This window comes from Paramisgurnus dabryanus, chromosome 21 (assembly GCF_030506205.2).
Source record: "Paramisgurnus dabryanus chromosome 21, PD_genome_1.1, whole genome shotgun sequence".
Taxonomy (NCBI): Eukaryota; Metazoa; Chordata; class Actinopteri; order Cypriniformes; family Cobitidae; genus Paramisgurnus; species Paramisgurnus dabryanus.
Genome location: NC_133357.1, coordinates 21232930 through 21253327, shown reverse-complemented (window position 1 = coordinate 21253327; position 20398 = coordinate 21232930). Strand labels below are relative to the sequence as shown.

Below are 20398 nucleotides of genomic sequence, written 5' to 3'. Positions count from 1 at the left end.
TTTGGTTACAAACATTCCTCAAAATATCCTTGCTTGACTCAAATGATGAGTTTTTAAATGTCATTCCTTCATTAGGTGTCATTCTATTCAAAATGATATCTATACATTAAAATACATAATAATAGATAAATTATTATTGCATTTTTGCAGGGTGATATGTCTGCAAGTGTGACAATGGTCCAGAAGGCACAGGGATTTGAGTTTTTACATTTAAATATTTAACAGTTAAATATTTAAATTAAAAAAACTTGTGCCATACTGAACTCTGCCTTACTCTAGTATTACAAAAATGCGATCACACTTTGCATACAACTTTGTTTATATTCTTTGCATGTATTTAAAGGTGCAATGTGGGTTTTTTATAAGGATCTCTTGACCAAAATGCAATATAATATACAGAACTATATTATCAGGGGTGCAAAATGAACTGTATTGTTTTAATTACCTTTGAATGAGACATTTTTATCTATATACACCGTGGGTCTCCTTACATAGAAGTCGTCATCATGTTTCTACAGTAGCCCTTAATGGACAAACTGCTCCACAGAGCGCGTTTTGTCACCAAGTTGTCTCAGACGATGACGTGTTTGTCCTGTGACGGCTACCATAGCTGTACTGCGGTTACAATTCACAGTCTCACCTCTAGATGCCGCTAAAAGTCACACATTGCACCTTTAAGTATATAAAAATGATCTTGTTAGTTTACCAAACTTCAACACACAGCGTAACTTAAATCTTATATTCATATGTTTGTGTTCCCACATACAGTGTGCTACATGTTGGCAAGGGTATGATGAATGGATAATGGGAGACACGGTTTAGTGTGACTCTGCCTTTAAATCTCAAACAATTCACAACTTCCTAAAGCATAACAGACTCTGTGTCGTCTTTTATTATTTTTCAGATGGTACACAGTTTAAATCAAGAAGCAAATCATGTCACTACCTTTAGATACACGCTCGACCTGAGGCGGCAGCTGTCTCTGTCGTTGAGATTCAGAGGAATACTTAATTCCTATTGCACATCAGTCCAAAGCAGTGGCTTAAAAAAAGTCCTCAATGTGAAAGTGAGAAAATGAGCAACGTCAAACTGAATTTATCAGGATCTGATTCATTTGCTGCCCATTATCTCGGTATACAAATCATCTGACTTGTTGACCAGCATGAGTTTAAGACGTAAAACCGAGCTTGTAAGATTTATTAACAGTGGATGAACAACGCAGGTCACCGACCTCTTTCCTTGACAGTAAAACAGTCGCTGTAAACGTTCTTTTAAGAAAGCAAAGGAAGACCTAAAGGTCGGGGAAAGACATTCGTTTTGTGGCACGTTTCCCCTTGAGTCTGCACTTTCCAGCCACTCAATGTGCAACCAAGCTAGCGATGCACTCGGCTTGTGATGTACGCAAGAGCAACAGCTGTGATTCGATCCTGTCCGCGTGTATTTTGTTTAGCCCCACACATTTATTAGTTATAATCATTCATCCAACCTTTCACACTTTAAAACAACTTTAAAACAAGTCTTGTATATTCCCAATCGGTTCTGATGAAGAAGGAGGGTCTTAAATGTATTTTTTGCTGGGAGAAGGCAAACGGAGTCCTTCAGTGCTGCATGAAACAAAAGCTGTAGGTTTAATTGTGTGTAATTCAGTTTGGAGGGTCGTCCTTGCAGTCCTTTAATCTCCGCCCTCCTCCTCGTCTCCCTGTTCACCCGCCATCAGCAATGCTGCGTATTTACTGGCTGAGCTGAAGTTCTGTAAAAACAAGAATAGAATGGTTGTATTTAAGGTTTATGTGTGCTCACCAAGAGTTTTAAGAAATAGTTCACCCCTACTCACACCTATCTGTACACCTAGCATGGCTTGAGGTTAACTTCCCCTTTTAATCAAATACATGGGCCTTTTCAGCTTTATAATGGCATTGGATAGTGCACCATTTTTAAAGCTCTAGAAAGCACACCCATTCATCAGAAACAAATCCATACAGTTATTAAAGTCTGATATTAAAGGAGGGGTGCATGATCTCTAAAAGCCAATGTTGATATTTGAAATCACCTAAACATACACGCCCCTACCCCAATAGAATCTGGACCTTCTTTTGATAGACCCACCCCAGACATACGCAACCCAGGCAATGATGTCGGTTAGTAGACACGACCCTTACTGCAGATTGGCTACAAGTGTGTTTTGGTACTCGGCCCAAATCCCTTTTCCAAAGTGTTTCTCAAAAATCATGCACCCCGCCTTTAAGTGTGTTCTCAGTTTATCACATCACAGAAAATGTGATATTACCACCCAGCCAAATTTAAATAAAAAAAAAAAATGTCAAGTAAATAAAATAAGTTATTAAAGAGTAACTAAACCCTTAACCAACTTTTTTTAGTTAATGATCTGTAAGAATGATGCTTTATTAGTGCTGTTGATTGATTTTAGTAAGTTTTTTGACATTTGGATATAAAGTGTTCCAATACTATAATATATGGTGTAAAAACGTCTGAGTGCTTCCCTCTTCAGGTTGAACGGTGGCTACTGCAGTTGAATTTTCCTATTGGATGTTGGGTCCAAAAAATGACTCGTGACATAAGCAGGTTCAAGCTCACCACGCCCTTGTTGCGATCTCACCACACACTTGGTACGAGCTTAGTTCCTCCCCTCTATCTCCGTTAGGATCTTCCCACTTTTCTTGCATTTTTCAAATATTGCCAGTGGGCGGAGTCATGCTCTGAACAGGGGTTTAGTTACGCTTTAAAATCTTGGAAAAACAGTGCTCTCAAACAATGGGGGTGTCCACAACTGTTTTAGTCCTGCCCAAATAATCATTACAAAATTGTAAAAAAAACTTGTTTAATGGTGTAATTCAGTTTTACATAGTTCAGTCTTTGTAACGTGTTTTAGGAATACATTTCTAACATTTATAATTTGAACAAACAATTCTCAGAAGTGGCTTTGGACTTTAAGTTCACCCAAAAATGCAAATAACCCCAAGCTTCCACGATTGTCACTACGCCACTCTTGTGCTACGTCCTATGCCATTTGCTGGAAATGCACTCTCTAGTGGACGTGCGTTGGTCATTACCGGAAGCTAATTTTTTAATTTGTAAAGTTTTAAGATTTTTCTTACAAAACCGCATCGATTGCCTTAAGAAGACCTTTATTATCCTCCTGGCGCCGTGTGGATAAATTCTGTGAAGGACGGACAGCCTTTTTTTGGGCTTTAAATCAGAAGCACCATTTACTACCATCAAAAAGCTTGGAACAGACATTTTCTAATATAACTCAGATTGTGTCTGAAAAAAGATAATCGATACATCAAGAATGGCTTAAGGGTGAGTAAATCATGGGGTAATTACATTATTGGGTGAACTTTCCCTTTAAATGTCTTCTGAGGTGAAGCGATTCATTTTTTTAATAACTGTATGGATTTGTTTTTGATCAATGGAAGCACTATTTGCAGCATTAAAAATGGGGCACTATCCAATCCCATTATAAAACTAAAAAGATATTATTTAATATAACTCTGACTGTGTTTGACTAAAAAAAAAGTCATATACACAATCTTTCCCCGCCATTGACGAGTAATCTCGTCAATAATTCGAAAATGCTTCCCTGCAATGACAAGTTTTAAAGGCAATCCATATTGTTGGAGCTCTTACCCAACTTATAACCCAAACACTAAAGCATCCATGGATTCAAAAACAGTAAAAGCTCTGTGTATGTTTTGATCATCGTTCTCAATCTGATCTCTAACAAAAGTCCTTCAGAAAAATGCAACCATCTCAGCTTTTTGTTCAGATTTTGGTATTTTGGAATAAACCTACCGATATTTGAGGCTTAAGAGGGGGGAACAAAAACAGGAACAAATAAAGATTGAATGAAACAAGGGATTTTGTTATAAAGCAGAGTGTCTGTTCTTTCATTTGATACATTGTATGTTTATATATTGAAAGAAGAACATTTTCTGGAAGTATATTCCAAGGATCTTTAACTTATATATCTTTTGATACTAAGTTTAGACTTCCAAAGACAGAATAGTGTGATTTGGAGGACACTTTTGTCAGCTATTAAGTCTGAAATAATGTCTTATAAAATGAACACCTGGTTCAGCTGCCTATAAAACTGATTCATTTTAGCTTTTTATTGAACTCTTGTCCAAACAGATTATGTAGCTCTATGTTTGTTTAAAAAGGACTGTCAAGAAAATCCAGATACACCAAAATGCAAAAACAGACCTGATGAACTAAAAAGCAAAATCATGATCACTGATAAAATGATAGACACAGCATGCTTTCAGAGATTAAAAATAAGTCTCCATCTTTGCATTAAAACATTAAGACAAAAACTATTAAAAAAATAAAAAATATTGAGATTATATCTGATCTTGATGGAGGCGTCACAGACTTTGTTAAAAATCATCACACAAGCTGCTTCATGCTGATATACAAACTGGTTGGTGAGGGGTGTCAATTTTTTTACGTACAAACATGTTTTGGGGTGGTTTGTTTTGTAACCACGGTTAGTTTGAGTATTCCCAATTTACAAGCCCTCCGTCCAATACTGGAATTATAATTCAATGCTACATCAGAATTATGCGTCTAGACTTAAGTAAATATTTACATCAAGCTGCATTTGTGTCAAGAGAGGCCCACAATTACAGTCTGTGACCACAACATCACAACATCCACTTCTGTATTTAGGTGTCCATTACAGGAAGCTTTGATTAAAGAATGTTTGAACAAAGAAAGCAGTGGGGATTGTGGGTGTCAGATCTGTCACTCACAGGGTTTGGAGGCTCCTCAAATTTCTTTGGCTCTGGTGCTGGTCTGAGATCTCTTTCTCTTTTCAAGTCCTTTCTACAAACATACAGCAGAGTGAGGGAGTCTCACATGAACCCTTATAAGCCATGTTTCCATCCAGGTTATGCAACGCTTTGTTATCGATAAGATGGTGTGCGGAATGCCGACACGAATGATGAAAACGAGTTTTGGTGTATCGCTAAAGAAATCTGACCACATATGGACTGTTTCCATACATATTTATGTATATCTACATAATTATCTACCTTTTTTGTTCCAAAATTTTTTTTTATAAATAACAGGAAGTATTCAGACAGTATTTGCCAACTGTCATTAAATGTATCAAAAATGTACAAAATATCTGATTACAATGTCAAAAATCTAATCACATACTTTGAAGTAATTGATACAAATTGTCTTATTTTACAGAAAACTTTGTGCTCCACAACTTATACATGCATTTTTTTTATTCATATTCATATTTATATTAGACCGGCTGACGGGTCCACAGAGTTTAGGAGGTTCAAAATAAAGGTCTTTACAGGGTTCACTAGAATCCGAAAACCCAATGTCCTACCCGAGATGATAAATAAAGCTCAGCTAGGACTAGGTTGGTCTATATTTGTGGCTTTGAGTCTCTGGTAATTTAAAATAAATATGCTTTTACCTAATGAATCCGATAATGAGGAGAATAACACAAGTCTTTATCATTTTATGTATAAGTAATTGACATTTCAGTGACAAACTCGCACATTTTTGGGAAACGCAAGTAGAAAAGGAACATTTACCTTGCACAAAATAAACATCATAACATTAATCAGTTAATGCCTCTAACTGTATTACAATGCGTCCTTCATTACACAGTTTTTAAGCTTTATTGGCGTTTTATTTTATTTATTGAGGTTTTGATAAAAATCTATCATGTGACACCATATTTATTTGCGAAACAGCTATTTTAGACAAATAGTGTTTCCAAACTAATGTTTGATACATTTGAGGTATCTGCATTGAGTTTACGTGCTAAACTAAAACAGAAAATCACTTTGTCGAAATTTGCACAATTTTATCGATAATAAGCATGTCCATTAGATATATTGGTCAACTTTTTAATGAGCTTAATATTTTTTCACAAAAAAGCTTTAGATGGAAACATGGCTATAGTTCAAAATATCAATATTACAGAAACATTGATGTTTATTGTTCTCTCAAGAAAATTAAATCTTGTCTGCTGTCCGAGAGCTATTACATTTATTTATACGACTCTTTTCCAAGCTATTTTACCTAGCATCTTGCCATCCAAATGACATCCAAATAAGCGTCAGATCATTTCTTTTTCGCACAATATGATTTTTCATGGTCATTTTCCGCCCTTGTTTTTAAATATTAAAATCAAAGTCAGATGTAATTTGTGTAGCTATGGCTTTAGAACGTCTATGTAAATGCCCTTCTGTGACTTTTTTGTCAACTAGCACAGATCAATTATTTTGTTCATCTGTTACCCCTTAAATATAAAAAATTAAAACAAAGTACAAAAATGTCAAGCTAACCTGTCAGTCTCCTTCCTTCGGTCTCGGCTGGCCGCGTCACCACAACCCCTGCCTGCTCCAGAGCCCGCAGTCCCACCACGTCCCCGAGAGGGACCCCGATCCCGAAGAACTACATCTGCTTTGTTTTCATCTGTAAGAAAAGCCCAGTTTTCAAAACAGTGTGGCAATTAGGTATAACCCTTTGAATGAGAACACCAGTTATCGCCTCTCTTAGCATGCTAAGAAATATATGAAGAGTTTGGTCCCAAAACGCTAAATAAAAAAACACCGCCAAAATCAGTATTGTATTAGGTCAGTATTAAAAAGTAAATTCTTAATTTTACCCAAAATCTGATATCTGCCGTGTTATTCTGTCATCTTTTCTCCCCTTTTTCCAAACGGCAGTCCTCCTTCTCTGCAGAATGCAATAAATCCGCCCAACAAATCACAGCGCACCATTCAACGCATTGAAACAATAAGGCCGGCGCTTTGAATACACACAGAATCCTAGTTTTCCTCATCCACTTTGTACTTCGTGATCGACAAACAAACAAAAAATATATTAATATTTTTAATGGCATTAAAGGGTTAGTTCACTTTAAAATGAAAATTCTGTCATCCTTTACTCATCCTCATGTTGTTCTAAACCTGTATGAATTTCTTTATTCTGATGAACACAAAAGAAGATATTTTGAGAAATGATGGTAAACACACAGCAGATAGTGACCATGGACTTCCATACTAGGAAAAAAATATTTTGGAAGTATTGTGATAAATGACTAAGAAAATACTTTTGATAAATGATGGTAAGCACACAGTTGACGGTACCCATTAAATTCCATCATATTTTTTTATTCCTACTATGGAAGTCTATGGTCACTTACTGCTGCGTGTTTACAATCATTTATCAAAATATCTTCTTTTGTGTTCATCAGAAAAAAGAAATTCATACAGGTTTAGAACAACATGAGGATGAATAAATTATGACAGAATTTTCATTTTAAAGTGAACTATCCCTTTAATAATCCTGTGTTGGTTTTTTGTGGCGGAAAAGAAACATAAGCCATAAACATCAAATAATTTACATGAGAGGCACAGGGAGACAGAAAAATGCCGGCGGTTGCTTGTTCTCAGACGACAGCATCAAGCTTCTTTCATGCTAAACATTGACCACAGTCGATCTTATGAAAAACTTCCATTATTTTACTCAAAGTCAACGAAAATCAAGCAGGACCAAAACATTTTACAGCTGATCGCTGTCAAAAACGTTCAGTGACGACGTCTCAAGTATAACAACAGCAATGACAGTGTTCTTAATATGACAAAGTGTTTTGATTAATGCCATTAATGTTTAATCAGTGTATACCACTAGTCAACTAAATGAATATAACATGGCACAGATGAATGCACATTTATATATTGATTCAACAGATTTATAGCATTTTGAAAAAAAAACTTTTTTATAATAAATCTTTGAAAATCAAATGATGGTTTTGAATTTTTAATGTTATTATAACCTAAAGATGCTATGTAAAAGTTTTTAACAGAAAATAGTGGTTTTTATCTTGGTATAGAAAACATATTTTTACCCAAATTAGTTAAAATGGATTTATTGCATTTTGGAACTAAACTCTTCATGTATACTGACTTCTAACTCATCTATTAATCTTACCTTTATTTTTATGATGAGCATCAGCTGAGCTGAAAAAAAAAAACATATCAAAAAGTCAAGAATATGACTGAAGACTGTATTCAAGTCTGTTAACATTTGCGATTTCTTAAAAATAACTGAACTCAATTAAAGTCCCTTTAGAGAGGTCGTCCCACACGGCGGCCATGTTTGTAACGCCTCCAAGCAGTTATTTCAGTCCTGCAAGACTGAAGTCCTATCTACTTGAATGGGAAAAGACAGATATCTCTAAAATTACATGCTAAAGTCACAATTAAACAACATATTTCTGACCAACAATTAAACCTGACATTAACTCTACCATAACTTTTGTTTCTTAAGCCTAAACTGTGCTAAAAACACCTTTTTCGAGGTTGTTTCAGCTACTGCTCATGTGCACAGGTTGGCAAGCGCCTCATGCAACCCTGTATAATCATGAAAAAAATTAAACAAAGGAAAAAACAATCCAGTTCTCCAAGCGTTCACACTGCCTTGGTAAGGATTTTTTTATCTACTTAAGCTTTGATAGGGTCTCTGTTCACATTGTTGCTTTTGTAGACAGATACACTTGAATGCTCCACATTATGAGTACAGTATAGGTACCTTTTGGGTGGAGCACTGCTGCTGGGTGAAACGACAGGTTTAGTGTCACTCTCACTGGATCCACTGCTCCTCGTGCTCCTCTTCACCCACGCGTTTTCCTTCGGAGGCGGAGCTAGAACGACTTTCAACGGGAGGCTTTCCTGCTTGGTGGAGGAGGTTTGGCTCCCATGGGAAGACTCCTCATCACGGCTACTGAAAACCTCGTTTTCCACAGAGCGTTCACTTTCTCGACGCCGAGGTCCTGCCAGAGAATAATTTTATAGATTATTACCAAAAAAGTTGATGGTTGAAGACAGGACAGGACAACGAATCTCTTACCCCTGCTTGATGTGCTTCCTGGTTGTGATGACTCACTTCCTGTTCGCGATCGCTCGGTTGCTTGGTCTTCACTTCGCCAACTGGGATGCCTGAGTGAACAGCGTTCATAAGAAATAAGAGCGAGAATTAAAGCGTAGGCATGTGACAGTCTGTTTAAAAGTGATCTGGCTCTTTCTGTGATATTTCATAACTTTAAGTTTAATTGTGAAGTTGAATGTACCACACCATGAGAAAAAAGCCCAGAAAATGTTTGTGAGGAAAAAAGCCCAGAAGATATACATCAATACCAAATATACCAATGTAAAGTCTACACAAAATCTAATATTCATTTTATTGAGATTCATTTATATGTTAGTTCTCATCTACCAGTGTCTGCCCAGTGTGATGTCTCATTGTGTCTCCTGTACCTCTCTCTGGGTTTGCGTTCAGGTGCTCTGCTCTTTTCCTCCTCTAGTTGTCTCTGTAGTCTCTCCTGCTCTTTCTTTAGCCTCTCCTCTACCTCCCTCTCTTTAGCAGCCGTGTCTACCGGTTTGGCTCCCCCAAAGATGGAGGCGGCTCGTCCTGATGATGCTGACTGAACGTTGCTCTGGTCTTCCTCTTTGGGAACGCTGCGGGGCTTCAGGTTTAGCTTGGGCCTCTGCTGAGGACCTAAAAATGAATGCAATACTTGCCTGTTCAAATGACTTGATATGCCTTTACTATTTCATGCATTCTGACTTAACCAAATAAAAGATTGTAATCCTCATACTAAAAAATGAAAAGCATGTGACGGTACATATTGCCTTTAAAGGGCACTTCCCCAGGAAAAGCACGCCCACACGTCAATCAGAGTGAGAACGATGATTTGATATTGTTCGAGTCGAAGTCACAGGCATCCCTGCACACGAAGGCTTTGTTTTACAGTATATCAAGAATCAACAATGGCACGAATGAAGAAGTGTGTTTTTGGATGTAAGGAGAAGAAAGCATTGTTCAGCTTTCCAAATAAGCCAGCCTTAAGGAAATTATTTTTGCCTGTGTGTGTGTTTGTTTGACATTGGATTTCTTTAAATTGGGCGGTCCCAACCGGGTCATTAGTACGTCAGGGCTCCAGACCTCCCCCAAATGGTGGCATTTTGCCCCTAAAATTTGAGAGTGTGCCACTGAATTTTACATCCATTCGCACATGTGCAACCAGTAAATTTGACCTTTTTTTCCAAAAGTGCACAATAAAATGTGTCACTGAATTTGAAAAAACACATTGTACTTTCTGCATCTATCATTAAAGTATTTATTAGTAATACAGTGGAAATTAGTAGAAATGTGAATATTTGGTTAGCATGTTGATTTACGGTGTGTGCCCCTAAATTTTCTGGTTGTGCCCCTAAAATTTTCAGTTGGGGGCCACTGTGCTCCTAGTGAAAAAAGTTAGTCTGGAGCCCTGACTAGGGTGTGAGAAAAAAGGGATTCAAATGTCTGTGTTTTGTTGGCAATTGGCACTTAAGTGCATATAATGTAAACCATCATAAGTTATCCAGAAATAGTGGGATAATGTTTTGTGTGTGTTGCTTGCTGGTGACACGCTCCTCCTGCTGGATGTCTCCGGGAACTCGTACTTTTCGGGAAACAATCACTAGAGCTGGAGCTGCGATTCTCATCAGTAAAGCCTGTATTTCACCAAGAAGCTAGGCAAAATCGCGTTCATAATCGAAGATCTTCCACGATTATGAACGCGATTTTGCCTACCTTTTGGTGAAATACGGCTCTGTGTAGTAAATTTCCATCTGAAAGCAGGTGATAGCGGTTTACTACTAATCACCGAACCGGCTTTACTGATGAGACACGCATGAGAATCAGAGAATCGCAGATGATTTTTTTTTGCCAGCTCTAACTAAAGCTGATCTGTCTTTTCTAAATCTGATAAAACTAAAGTCTCTTTGGAGATATAAAGGATGTAATACTAACCTATGGGTACTCAAGATTAACATGAGATGAGCAGAAACAGCTTTAAAAAATATTATTGGAGCAACCCAGAGCCAAATGCATCAGCTCACCTCTGTCCTCACGCCTTTCATCCCGCCTCTCGTATCTGTCCTCACGGTCGGCATACCGGTCTCCATAGCGATCCCCACTGCCACGATAGTCATCCCGCCGGTCATCGTAATCTCGCCGGAAACCGCTTCCAAATGGTCTGCGACCTCCACTTCGAGAATCGTAGCCTGAAATAATACAAAAAAAATACAGTTTATCCATGAAGAGGATGTTGTTAGTGCATTAATCTAAGGCAGGGGTTCTCAAAGTTTACATTCAAAGGTCCAAATCTGAATTCTCATCATTTTCATAGGTCCGGAAAAACTTTATGTAAATCATTTGTTTATATAACAAATCAACACAAATAGTTTGGGGAAAAAATAAGTGTTTTTTGCATTTAAAGTTAATTTTTTTTTAAACAAACACAAAAAATATGCCAAAAGTAACCAGATGCAAAATACAGAGCAACCTAATTAGAGAAATGGCACAGTTTGTTTTCCATCAGATGCATAAACCATGGCAAAAAAAGTGTGGTTGGTAGGCAGAGACACTGACCAAAATTAGGGGTGCACCTATAAATTGGCTGATGATGCTTGCTTTGCTTCTCAATGAATTACGGTGAACCGCCGCTACATCCAAAAGCCAGGGGGCGCTCTCGGGCAGGAACTTAATATGCGCTGCAGACGAAGAACTAGACACACGCATCTCCAGGAAATGTCTTAAGGATATATTTATATTGCTGTTCTTCAAACCTTTTCAGGTATTTTCATGATAATAAAGAATATGTATAAAGATTATGTTTGACGAGTGTTGCTTTTTCAAATGCATGTTTTAAACGACTCAAACCAACAGTGATTTCAGATTGATAAGGACTTACTGATCAAAAGCCGTAGTACATGACGTAGCTGTGCATAATATCTGGGTGTGATGGCTACAGCGTTAGGACATTTTTGAATAATTCGTTTTATTTTCGGACCAGAAATACTCTTAAATCTAAAAAGAAAAAAAAACTAAACGAATGGTTTACAAGTTTAATATGCATTTGTAAAGTAGCAAATGCACACATTTAATCAATCACATAGAAATTAATGCACTTGTAATATGAAGTGAACGCGGGTCCGGATCAAGTTCCCGTCGGGTCCGGATCGGAGTCCGGACTTTGAGAACCCCTGATCTAAGGTGTAAGGGCATTAAATACCTCTGTCATATTCTCTACGGTCTGTGTCGTCATAACGTTCCCGGTATCTCTCTCTCCCACTGTCATGGCGATCGCCGGGGGCATCCCACCGCTGACCTTCACGGTACCGGTCTGAATCGTACCGATCCCGATCTCTGGATCCTAAAAAGCACAAAGGTACATACATTCATAACTTCTCTAAATAATTTCTCTAAATGCTTTGTAAAACCTAAAACAGTGTTTTTCCTAATCCTGGTCACCACCAGAATTTTTTATTTGAAACGCTTAACTCATCCGCCTCCTTCCAGAATGGTTAACATCTCTTCCTAACAAGGTGATGATGAGTTGAAAACATATTTGTAGGGGGTACGCGAGGACAAGAATTGGGAAACACTAATCTTAAATATACATTTTTATAGAACTCCAATTATTTAAGCCAATAAATGCAAGAATATAATTTCTCACGCTCTCCAAAAGCATCGTCTCTGCGCGGTCCATCATCTGCTTCACTTTTAGGCCTCACTCGCCAGTCCGAATCAGTCTTATCTGGGCCCATATCACGATCGCTGCGGTTACGGTCTCTCCCTGAAACAGAACGCTCGTCTCTCTCTGAGCAGAAAACAAGAAGACCAAAATAAGAAAAATAAAATTCCTCTCATAAATAATTCAGGTTCACAACATGCATACTTGATAGAAAATATATACACACCTTTTTCACCGGACTGATCAGCAATGTCTACACGGATCCTACGATTTCCAAGATTCTTAAAAAAAAAGAGGAAGGGTAAATATGGGAATGTTGCACATTACACAGCTTTGAGTCTGTGTATTGCTGTTTTCATGATAAATTGCACCACCATGTGGACAAAGAAGACTTAAACAAACGTCAACACTGAGGTGTATAATATACAGAACTTTATATACTATAGTTTGTACAGTTAACATGCTAGTAAACAACTGGTTATCACCTCTTCATTGAGGCTTAGCGCACGCAAAAGAGAGTCCACATCGTCAAACTCTGCATAGCCGAAGCCTTTCAGCCGTTCAGGGTTACTGGGCTCCCTTGGGAGGCGAACCGCACTGATCTGTATGAAGAAAACAGGTCAACTTTGTAATACATCTCTGGGTTGACTGGGTAACCCACAGCCTGATCGTGTCAAGGTTTTAAAACAAATTTTAAGAAATAAAAATCCATAAAAAAAAAAAATCTGGAAAACTCACAATTTTCTAACAGCTGGAAAAAATGCCAGAAACTAAATCAGATGTTTATTTAGCAGAATTCTTGTTGACAAAACACAAAGCTAAAATGATTAAATGAGGGAATTCATACACATATTGTCTGACACAACAGAGAGAGATCTCACACTGAGTCCACGAAAGAAGGTTTTGATGGAGTCCTCAGAGACGTCATAGGGGAGGTTACCCAGAAAAGCGGTGTAGGGTGGGCTGCGGGGCAGACGGGAGCGGTCGACGTTGGGCTCGCGAGCAGCACGTGGAGCCGTTGGCAGAATTGACCGATCGATGGGCGGTGCGCGATACACGTCATCCTCTGTGTGCCAAGCCGTTGTAACTGCAAAAGGAAATAAAACTTCATTAATTCTTATACTAATAGGGTTGTCAAAGTACACTCACAAATTCACACCCACAGCCCAGTTCAACCAAAAGCTATTAACACTAAAACGGCACTGGCGTATTGGGGTTCTGAAATTAAAAATTACAGTTTTTCAAAGTGTACGTTTTTGATAAAGATGCTGCGATTAACCAAACTGCGCCGGGCACGGTACGGAGGAATCACACTAGTCAAATGAACCAGGCTTTGGAGGTCAAATGTGCTTGGCGCGGTTTGCGTGGTATAAAGTGAGCGCACCGTGGCAGTGTTTTTGACAGCATTGAAGAGAAATCTAGCTAGTTTTTAACAATATAATTTTTATGTAAATATATCCTAAATGAATTTCCCCTAAATGTGCTTCATGATGTTTACTTCAGTGTAAATCTCACCGTCTCCCTCCAGGTCATCGGTCTCATCCGCCCAACTAGTGGGCTTTGCAGGTGCGTAACTCGGAGGAGCATTTCCCCCGGTGTCCTCAGCTAAAAAGTCAGTCAGGGTAAGGGTTTTACCCTTCTTCTTACTCTTGTTTTTAGCTGTGAAAGTAAAACAGAAAAGTTAAAAACTCAACACAAGCGTCCTTACAAACAAGCACTACCATGGTATTTCTGAAAGTAAATTAGAGTTGGCTCGGGAATAAAAACTTAATTTTATGACCCACTTAAATGGGTAAAATCTATCCCGGGAACCACCAACATAAGTTTAAATGGAAATATGAGGAAACTCTCATTTACAGTTCTTTTCATTTTCTTAATGAAATGCAAGTTTAATTGCAATATTAAATTACTTTATGATATATCCAGAGGCGGACACTACTTGAGTATTTTAAGTAAATTTTCCAAGCATCTGTGCTTTATCAGAGTGTTTGTCTTGGGGAAAAAATGTACATTACTAAAAAATGTTCACTACATTCTAAAGCACAGAATCATACTGTGTATTCATTATATATTGCACATTGAAATTGATTTATACCTAATTGCATTAAAATTGTGTACTTTTACTTTTCTTGAGAAAAAGTACACAAGTACTTTTTGCTTAAGTAAAAAAAAAACTAGATGTTAAATGTACTTAAACTTGAAATTATGAAATGTAGTGGAGTAAAAATTATAATAATATGCTTTGGAATGTATGTTTTCCAAAAAAAAAAAAAACACTGATAAAATATGAATACTTAAAAATATACTTTTATGTAGAAAGTAAAAATACTTAAGTAGTGTCCGCCTCATATCATATCAAAATCATTGTCATTACTAGTCATTCATCTCAACGGATTTTGCACGACCCACCTTATCCCACTGTGAGACTCACAAGTGGGTCCTGACAGTTTGAAAACCCCTGCTATACTTTTTTTTTCACACCGCCACCGGCAAGAGCGTCAAAGTGGCTGGAAGTCATTCATTTTCAACTAAAGCTGTTGGCGAGCAGCAGCGCATCTTGGATGGTGTGCGCGTTGAGAAAAGTTGAAATCAGCTCAACTTTATGGTAATGTGCTATGAGACGGTTCGGCGGCTACCAATCAGAAGGCTGAAACGTTCAGCGCAGCCAATCGGAAGGCGGAAACCTCCGCTTGAGATGATTCCAGAGAATATATTCCAGCATCATCCACTACAATTTTTCTATAGCGTCATTGGCAGGACAGCCAGAGCCTTTTTTTGACGCTCCTGCCGGCGGCAGTGTGACCGCACGGTTAGAGTACCATAAAATTACATAGTACCATTAACTTCAGATCCATGATGAAAAACAAAGTGCCATGGTTTTACCATTTGATACCATTACTGTGCCACAATTCTTTTGTAAGAGGTGCAAATGTGGCAACCATGGGGTGGTGATGGCGCAGTGGATAAGACACTGGCCTGGGAGGCGTGCGACCTCTGACATATATATATAGCAATTGTAAGTCACTTTGGATAAAAGTGGCAGCTAAATGAAGGAATAAGTTGCTTTGAATAAAAAGTGCCAAAGGCAGATGTGACAAAACGAGTTCTGAAAATCTTTTGTTTACACACTCATTAATGTGTGTTTGAGATCCAGTGTTGATATACAATGCAGGCCTGGGCCCGGTTGCATAAAGCACCTTAAGTGTAATTTTCCCTTAATTTCACCCTTATGTTTCCTTTAAAATTAAGGGTGTTGCAGAAAAACCCTTACGTTTTTTTCTGTTGCGTCTCCATGGCAACAATAGTATTTTATAAGAACAAACCGGGGTCGCTGTCATGAAACACTTTACGATTACCTTTACCTACGCGAACCATTTAAGGGATTATATGCAAAACACTTATTCTCTTACAGTAGTTAAGGGGAATTTACCCCTTAAGTGTCATACTTAAGGGAAAAACTTAAGGTGCTTTATGCAACCGGGCCCTGTAGCTCAATTCATAGAGCATTGTGTTAGGAAAACCAAGGTTGTGGGTTCGAACCCGAGGTAAAACACATGTACTGATAAAGAAATTATACCTTGTAATGCATCGTAAGCATCTGCCGAATGCATAAGTGTAAAAATGCATAAATGTTGTATTGCCTTTACATTACAGTGACACTGGGATATGTATTTGGCATTACTCTCGTTTATAATCTACTAGGTTGGGAAAAACTGGTTATTTACAAGATTCATTTTAATCTATTGGAAACTGCTGTGGCTAACACATGGAGAAGCACTGTTGTGTCACTGCATACTTCTGAGCTCTATTGTGATAAACTGCACTGTCAGGACATTTCGGTGCTGTGAAAATCTGTCTCTGTTTACTGTAGGACGATGAGAACCCATTGCACAACCAAAACGAATAAAGCTCTAACATTAGCCGTCCAACATAAATGCAGTAATTCAGGCAAGATGGCTTCTGGATACTTAGTACAGCAAGTTCTGATCATTTATTTTTAGTTACAGTTAAACCTTGATTGATGAAATAAATATTTACGTGTTTTTGTACTCTTGCATCTGAGGACAGCTGTGTGGAGCCCTACTAAACTTATTTGGGCTGCAATTTAGTTTAAGGATTTAAGTGGACACTTAAATTTAAATCAATGTAGAGAAAGTGCTTTAGCAAAGTCCTTAATGCAATGAGAGCATTGGGATCATTTATCCTGGGACAGCAAAGACAAATACTGTGATGATTTATCATGGGACAGCAATGACGATAAGTGCGGAGATGATTTATCCCAAGACAGAGGTGATAAATACTTGAAATGGTTTATTCTGGAATGGCTAAGATAATAAATGAGAAGCTTATATAGCAAAAGCGCTAAACGCAAAACGCAACCTCTGTCAAAAAAAAGAGATAATGAAATTAACCGAATGTTTTTCGCACGTCTTACAGTATATGTTCATCAAGTACCTTTGCTGTAAAGGGGACGTTTTACAAGACTTTTTTTAAGAGGTTAAATAGATTTTGTGTGTCCCCAGAGAACGTATGTAAAGTTTTAGCTCAAAATACCATATAAATAATTTATTATAGCATGTTAAAATTACCACTTTGTCATAGCTGCCAACTCTCACGCATTCGCCGTGAGACTCACGCAATTGACCCCATTCTCACGCTCTCACGCCACACATCCATTTTCTCACGCAGGCTCGTGCCCACCATTTAGATTCCCATTGAGTTTAATAAAAGACATTAGATAATTTTATAAAAATACCTAACTGTAAATACTGTAAAACGCCTATCTCTATCTGGCGTGCCTCAAACAGCATAAAGCGCTCGTCAAAGTCAAAATGATGCGAAGGCGAATCAAATCAAAGAAGGTGGAGTTATTGTCTACAAATGCCGAAGCGCCAGCTACAAACTACAGAGAGCGAGTGCGCGGCTGCGCGATGGTGAAAGAGCAACGCACGATGTAAGTAGCTAAAGCAGTGCTCACAGTATTGACACTTTTATATTTTAGCGTACCTTCACTGTCTTATGTGCCACCACTTCTCATGGTGCTGGTACTTTGCTGCAAAGAGTCAAAGAGCATTTCACTTTATGTGGCGCTGCGCAGGAAGTTCGGCAGCGAGGACATCAGAGTACCGCGAGAGCAAGTCAAAATGTTACAAAAGGGTCCGCCTTTACCTTTGCTATCGCGTGACTCTGATGTCATAAGCCGATCAGTCAGCGCCGCACCAGTCGAACACACAAAGCGTCAAGGTCTGGATGAAAAGCAGAGAATTGCCCGGATTCCACGCACGCAGATACCCTCAGAAAACAGCAATTTTAATCAACCATCACTCGCGTCACGTGTGTATGTTTGCAAGCAGTACAAGCCTGCGTGATGTTTGCGGTGACAGGTTTTAATAAAAGAGAAAAAGGTCAATTTATATTTGACATCTATAAACAATAATATATACGAAATATAATTATATGGTCTTGACGTACACATTATCTCTTGCTTTAGTTTAATATAAACTACTAATTTGGTTTATTTGATTGTGACAGTCCTCTATCACCAATCACAAATCATCACTTTACGCTTCTCTTTCTCACTGGATAAACTGAATCAAAGCTGCTGTCATCTGCAGTTATACATTTTACAGAGACCAGTATTCATTAGATTTTAAGAACTTTTTTGGCACTTTTATCAGAAGGAAAGCATAAGTGTATAAAACAATAGTAAAGACTCTAATCTCAGGCATTTAAACTCAGTAAAAGCTTTTATTTCAATTTAATTTCTAAAATATGATTCGATTTGTATTGAACCATTTTAACGCAGTCTTTTCCAACTATTTAACACAGAAATAGCTAAAATCCACACTATTATCAATTGGCAAATGGTTAGGACTTATATAAAAAATTATTACCACAACACCCCCCCCCAAAAAAAAAAAAAATCTCACTCCAAGCTGAACTCAGAAGTTGGCAGCTCTGCTTTGTAGGTGTGAGCAAAAATTGTTTTGGGTGTGTCTGTTTTGGGTGTGTCTTTTTAAATGCAAATGAGCTGATCTCTGCGATAAATGGATGCGCTGTGGCTGGATAGTGCAGATTAAGGGGCTGTATTATCCCCTTCTGACATCATAAGGGGAGCCAAATTTCAATGACCTATTTTTTCACACTCTTGCAGAGAATGATTTACCAAAACTAAGTTACTGGGTTGATCTTTTTCACATTTTCTAGGTTAATAGAAGCACTGGGGACCCAATAATAGCACTTAAACACAGAAAAAGTCAGATTTCATTATTTGTCCCCTTTAAATCTTCTTAATCCCAGCCTCAAGACATTCAGAAATAGCGTTTGTTGGTAGAATCTGTTAAACATAATTTTTTTAATTGAGTCCTCCAATTGGACGAAATGAACATGGCTGCACTTAAAGTGATAGTTCACCCAAAAATACAAAAAAGTAACGTTTGTAATCAAACTAATCGAGAGCCCCATTCACTTCCATAGTAAAAAAAAAGAATACTATGGAAGTGAATGGGGCTCATGATTGGTTTGGTTACAAACATTCTTTAAAATATCTTCCTTTGTGTTCATTAGAAAAAAGAAATTTATACAGGTTTGTAACAACATGAGAGTGAGTAAATGATGACAGAATTTTACATTTTGTGTGAACTATCCCTTTAAGAGGGTTTTGCAGCAAAAGACAGCCAAATTTGTTAAAATACCAACGAAATAATTAAAGTGACATTTGTGAAAATACGACATTTCAATTACTTACTAATAACCATGTCATTGCCAAACCTCCAAACAAAATAAATAGTGCTATAATATAACGTCACATATTGTAATCAACTGTGCAAGTCGCTTCGGAGAAAAGCGTCCGACTCTGCCAAATGCATATAAATGTTTATTCTGGGACAGTGAAGATGATCCAATAATTCAGTAGACAGCGCTAATAGCGCTGACAGTGCAGAATACCAAAAGTGAAAGCTTGTCGGGTAAAAATTTTGTTCCGGTGACTAATGAACTAGCAAAGTCAGTTAAGGTTAATGGTCATCTTATTAAACAAACGCGGTAAAATCTGAAGTTACAGCAGCCCCTCCCTCAACTCCGCGCTTGCGCTTCCTCGACTGTTTACATACGTTTAAAACGAGTGCTTATTTAGGTTGCTTAAAGTGCATGCAAATCTATTCTGCATTCAAAACTAAAAACTGAAAATCGTTACAATGCAATGCAAACATTCAGACACATGCAGGGCTGCACGAGCTTCGCTGAATTTCTGCTAAACAATTCGACTATCTATGTTTGCTGAAATGACACTGCTCCACGCTGACTGTAAAGAGAAAGTAAATAACCTGCTCCTTTTTGCCCTCAGCCGTTCACATACACAGCTGTTCTACGCAACTCAAGATAAAGCATTAAAATCCCGCCACGCGGCCAAATTACTCAATTCCCTTGTGCGATAATACACTACACACTTTTTCTGCTACTGTCACATATCTTGCTGGCAGAGAACACACATGACACACGCAATTTACCAGCCGGCCCAGACACAAATATAAAATCCTCACCTGACGCCGCCATGCTGGAGAACGAGTGCGTGTCATATCCCCGGATGTGGGCGTGGTCGGTTGTGTGACGCCATCACGCTCACGTCTAGTTTCATCCTTTCCATGTAAAAAATGTGCATTTATTTATACATATATTGTTATTTTTATTTAAATATTTGATATTTGATTTTGTATGTCTTAAAATGCATCATATTTGAGATGAAGAATGTTTTTCTGTTCATGTTTGTTCTTGCAATATTTTGTTTTAATTGCATATTTGTAATTTAACATTTTTTATTTGCTT

At 37.9% G+C, this 20398-nt stretch overlaps 1 protein-coding gene across 4 annotated transcripts; it reads right to left on the bottom strand.

Annotated features, from left to right (window-relative positions):
• Positions 1 to 862: 862 nt before the first annotated feature.
• On the bottom strand, positions 863 to 20172 carry eif4ba (eukaryotic translation initiation factor 4Ba). 4 transcript variants are annotated; one of them, XM_065286230.1, is made up of 15 exons: positions 20116 to 20172; positions 14090 to 14233; positions 13456 to 13661; positions 13060 to 13176; positions 12801 to 12855; positions 12557 to 12700; positions 12113 to 12253; positions 10938 to 11102; positions 9312 to 9552; positions 8905 to 8993; positions 8587 to 8827; positions 7987 to 8015; positions 6336 to 6465; positions 4773 to 4845; positions 863 to 1750 (listed from the first exon to the last, which is right to left on the bottom strand). In XM_065286230.1, exons 1-15 carry the CDS (start codon positions 20126 to 20128, stop codon positions 1673 to 1675), a joined length of 1866 nt encoding a protein of 621 aa, XP_065142302.1. In that variant the 5' UTR covers positions 20129 to 20172; the 3' UTR covers positions 863 to 1672. The 4 variants fall into 4 exon arrangements, with proteins under 4 accessions (XP_065142302.1, XP_065142303.1, XP_065142304.1 ...); XM_065286231.1 differs by lacking the exon at positions 4773 to 4845; XM_065286232.1 differs by lacking the exons at positions 863 to 1750; positions 4773 to 4845; positions 6336 to 6465; positions 7987 to 8015 and adding an exon at positions 8103 to 8207.
• Between the last annotated feature and the right edge of the window lie 226 nt (positions 20173 to 20398).

Bases quoted from the DNA above. Each gene is read 5' to 3' on its own strand.
- eif4ba (XM_065286230.1), bottom strand. The intron at 13,662-14,089 runs GTGAGATTTACA...TTCCTTTTGCAG, and splicing joins CGATGACCTGGAGGGAGACG to TTACAACGGCTTGGCACACA. The intron at 4,846-6,335 runs GTTAGCTTGACA...GTATGTTTGTAG, and splicing joins CGAAGGAAGGAGACTGACAG to AAAGGACTTGAAAAGAGAAA.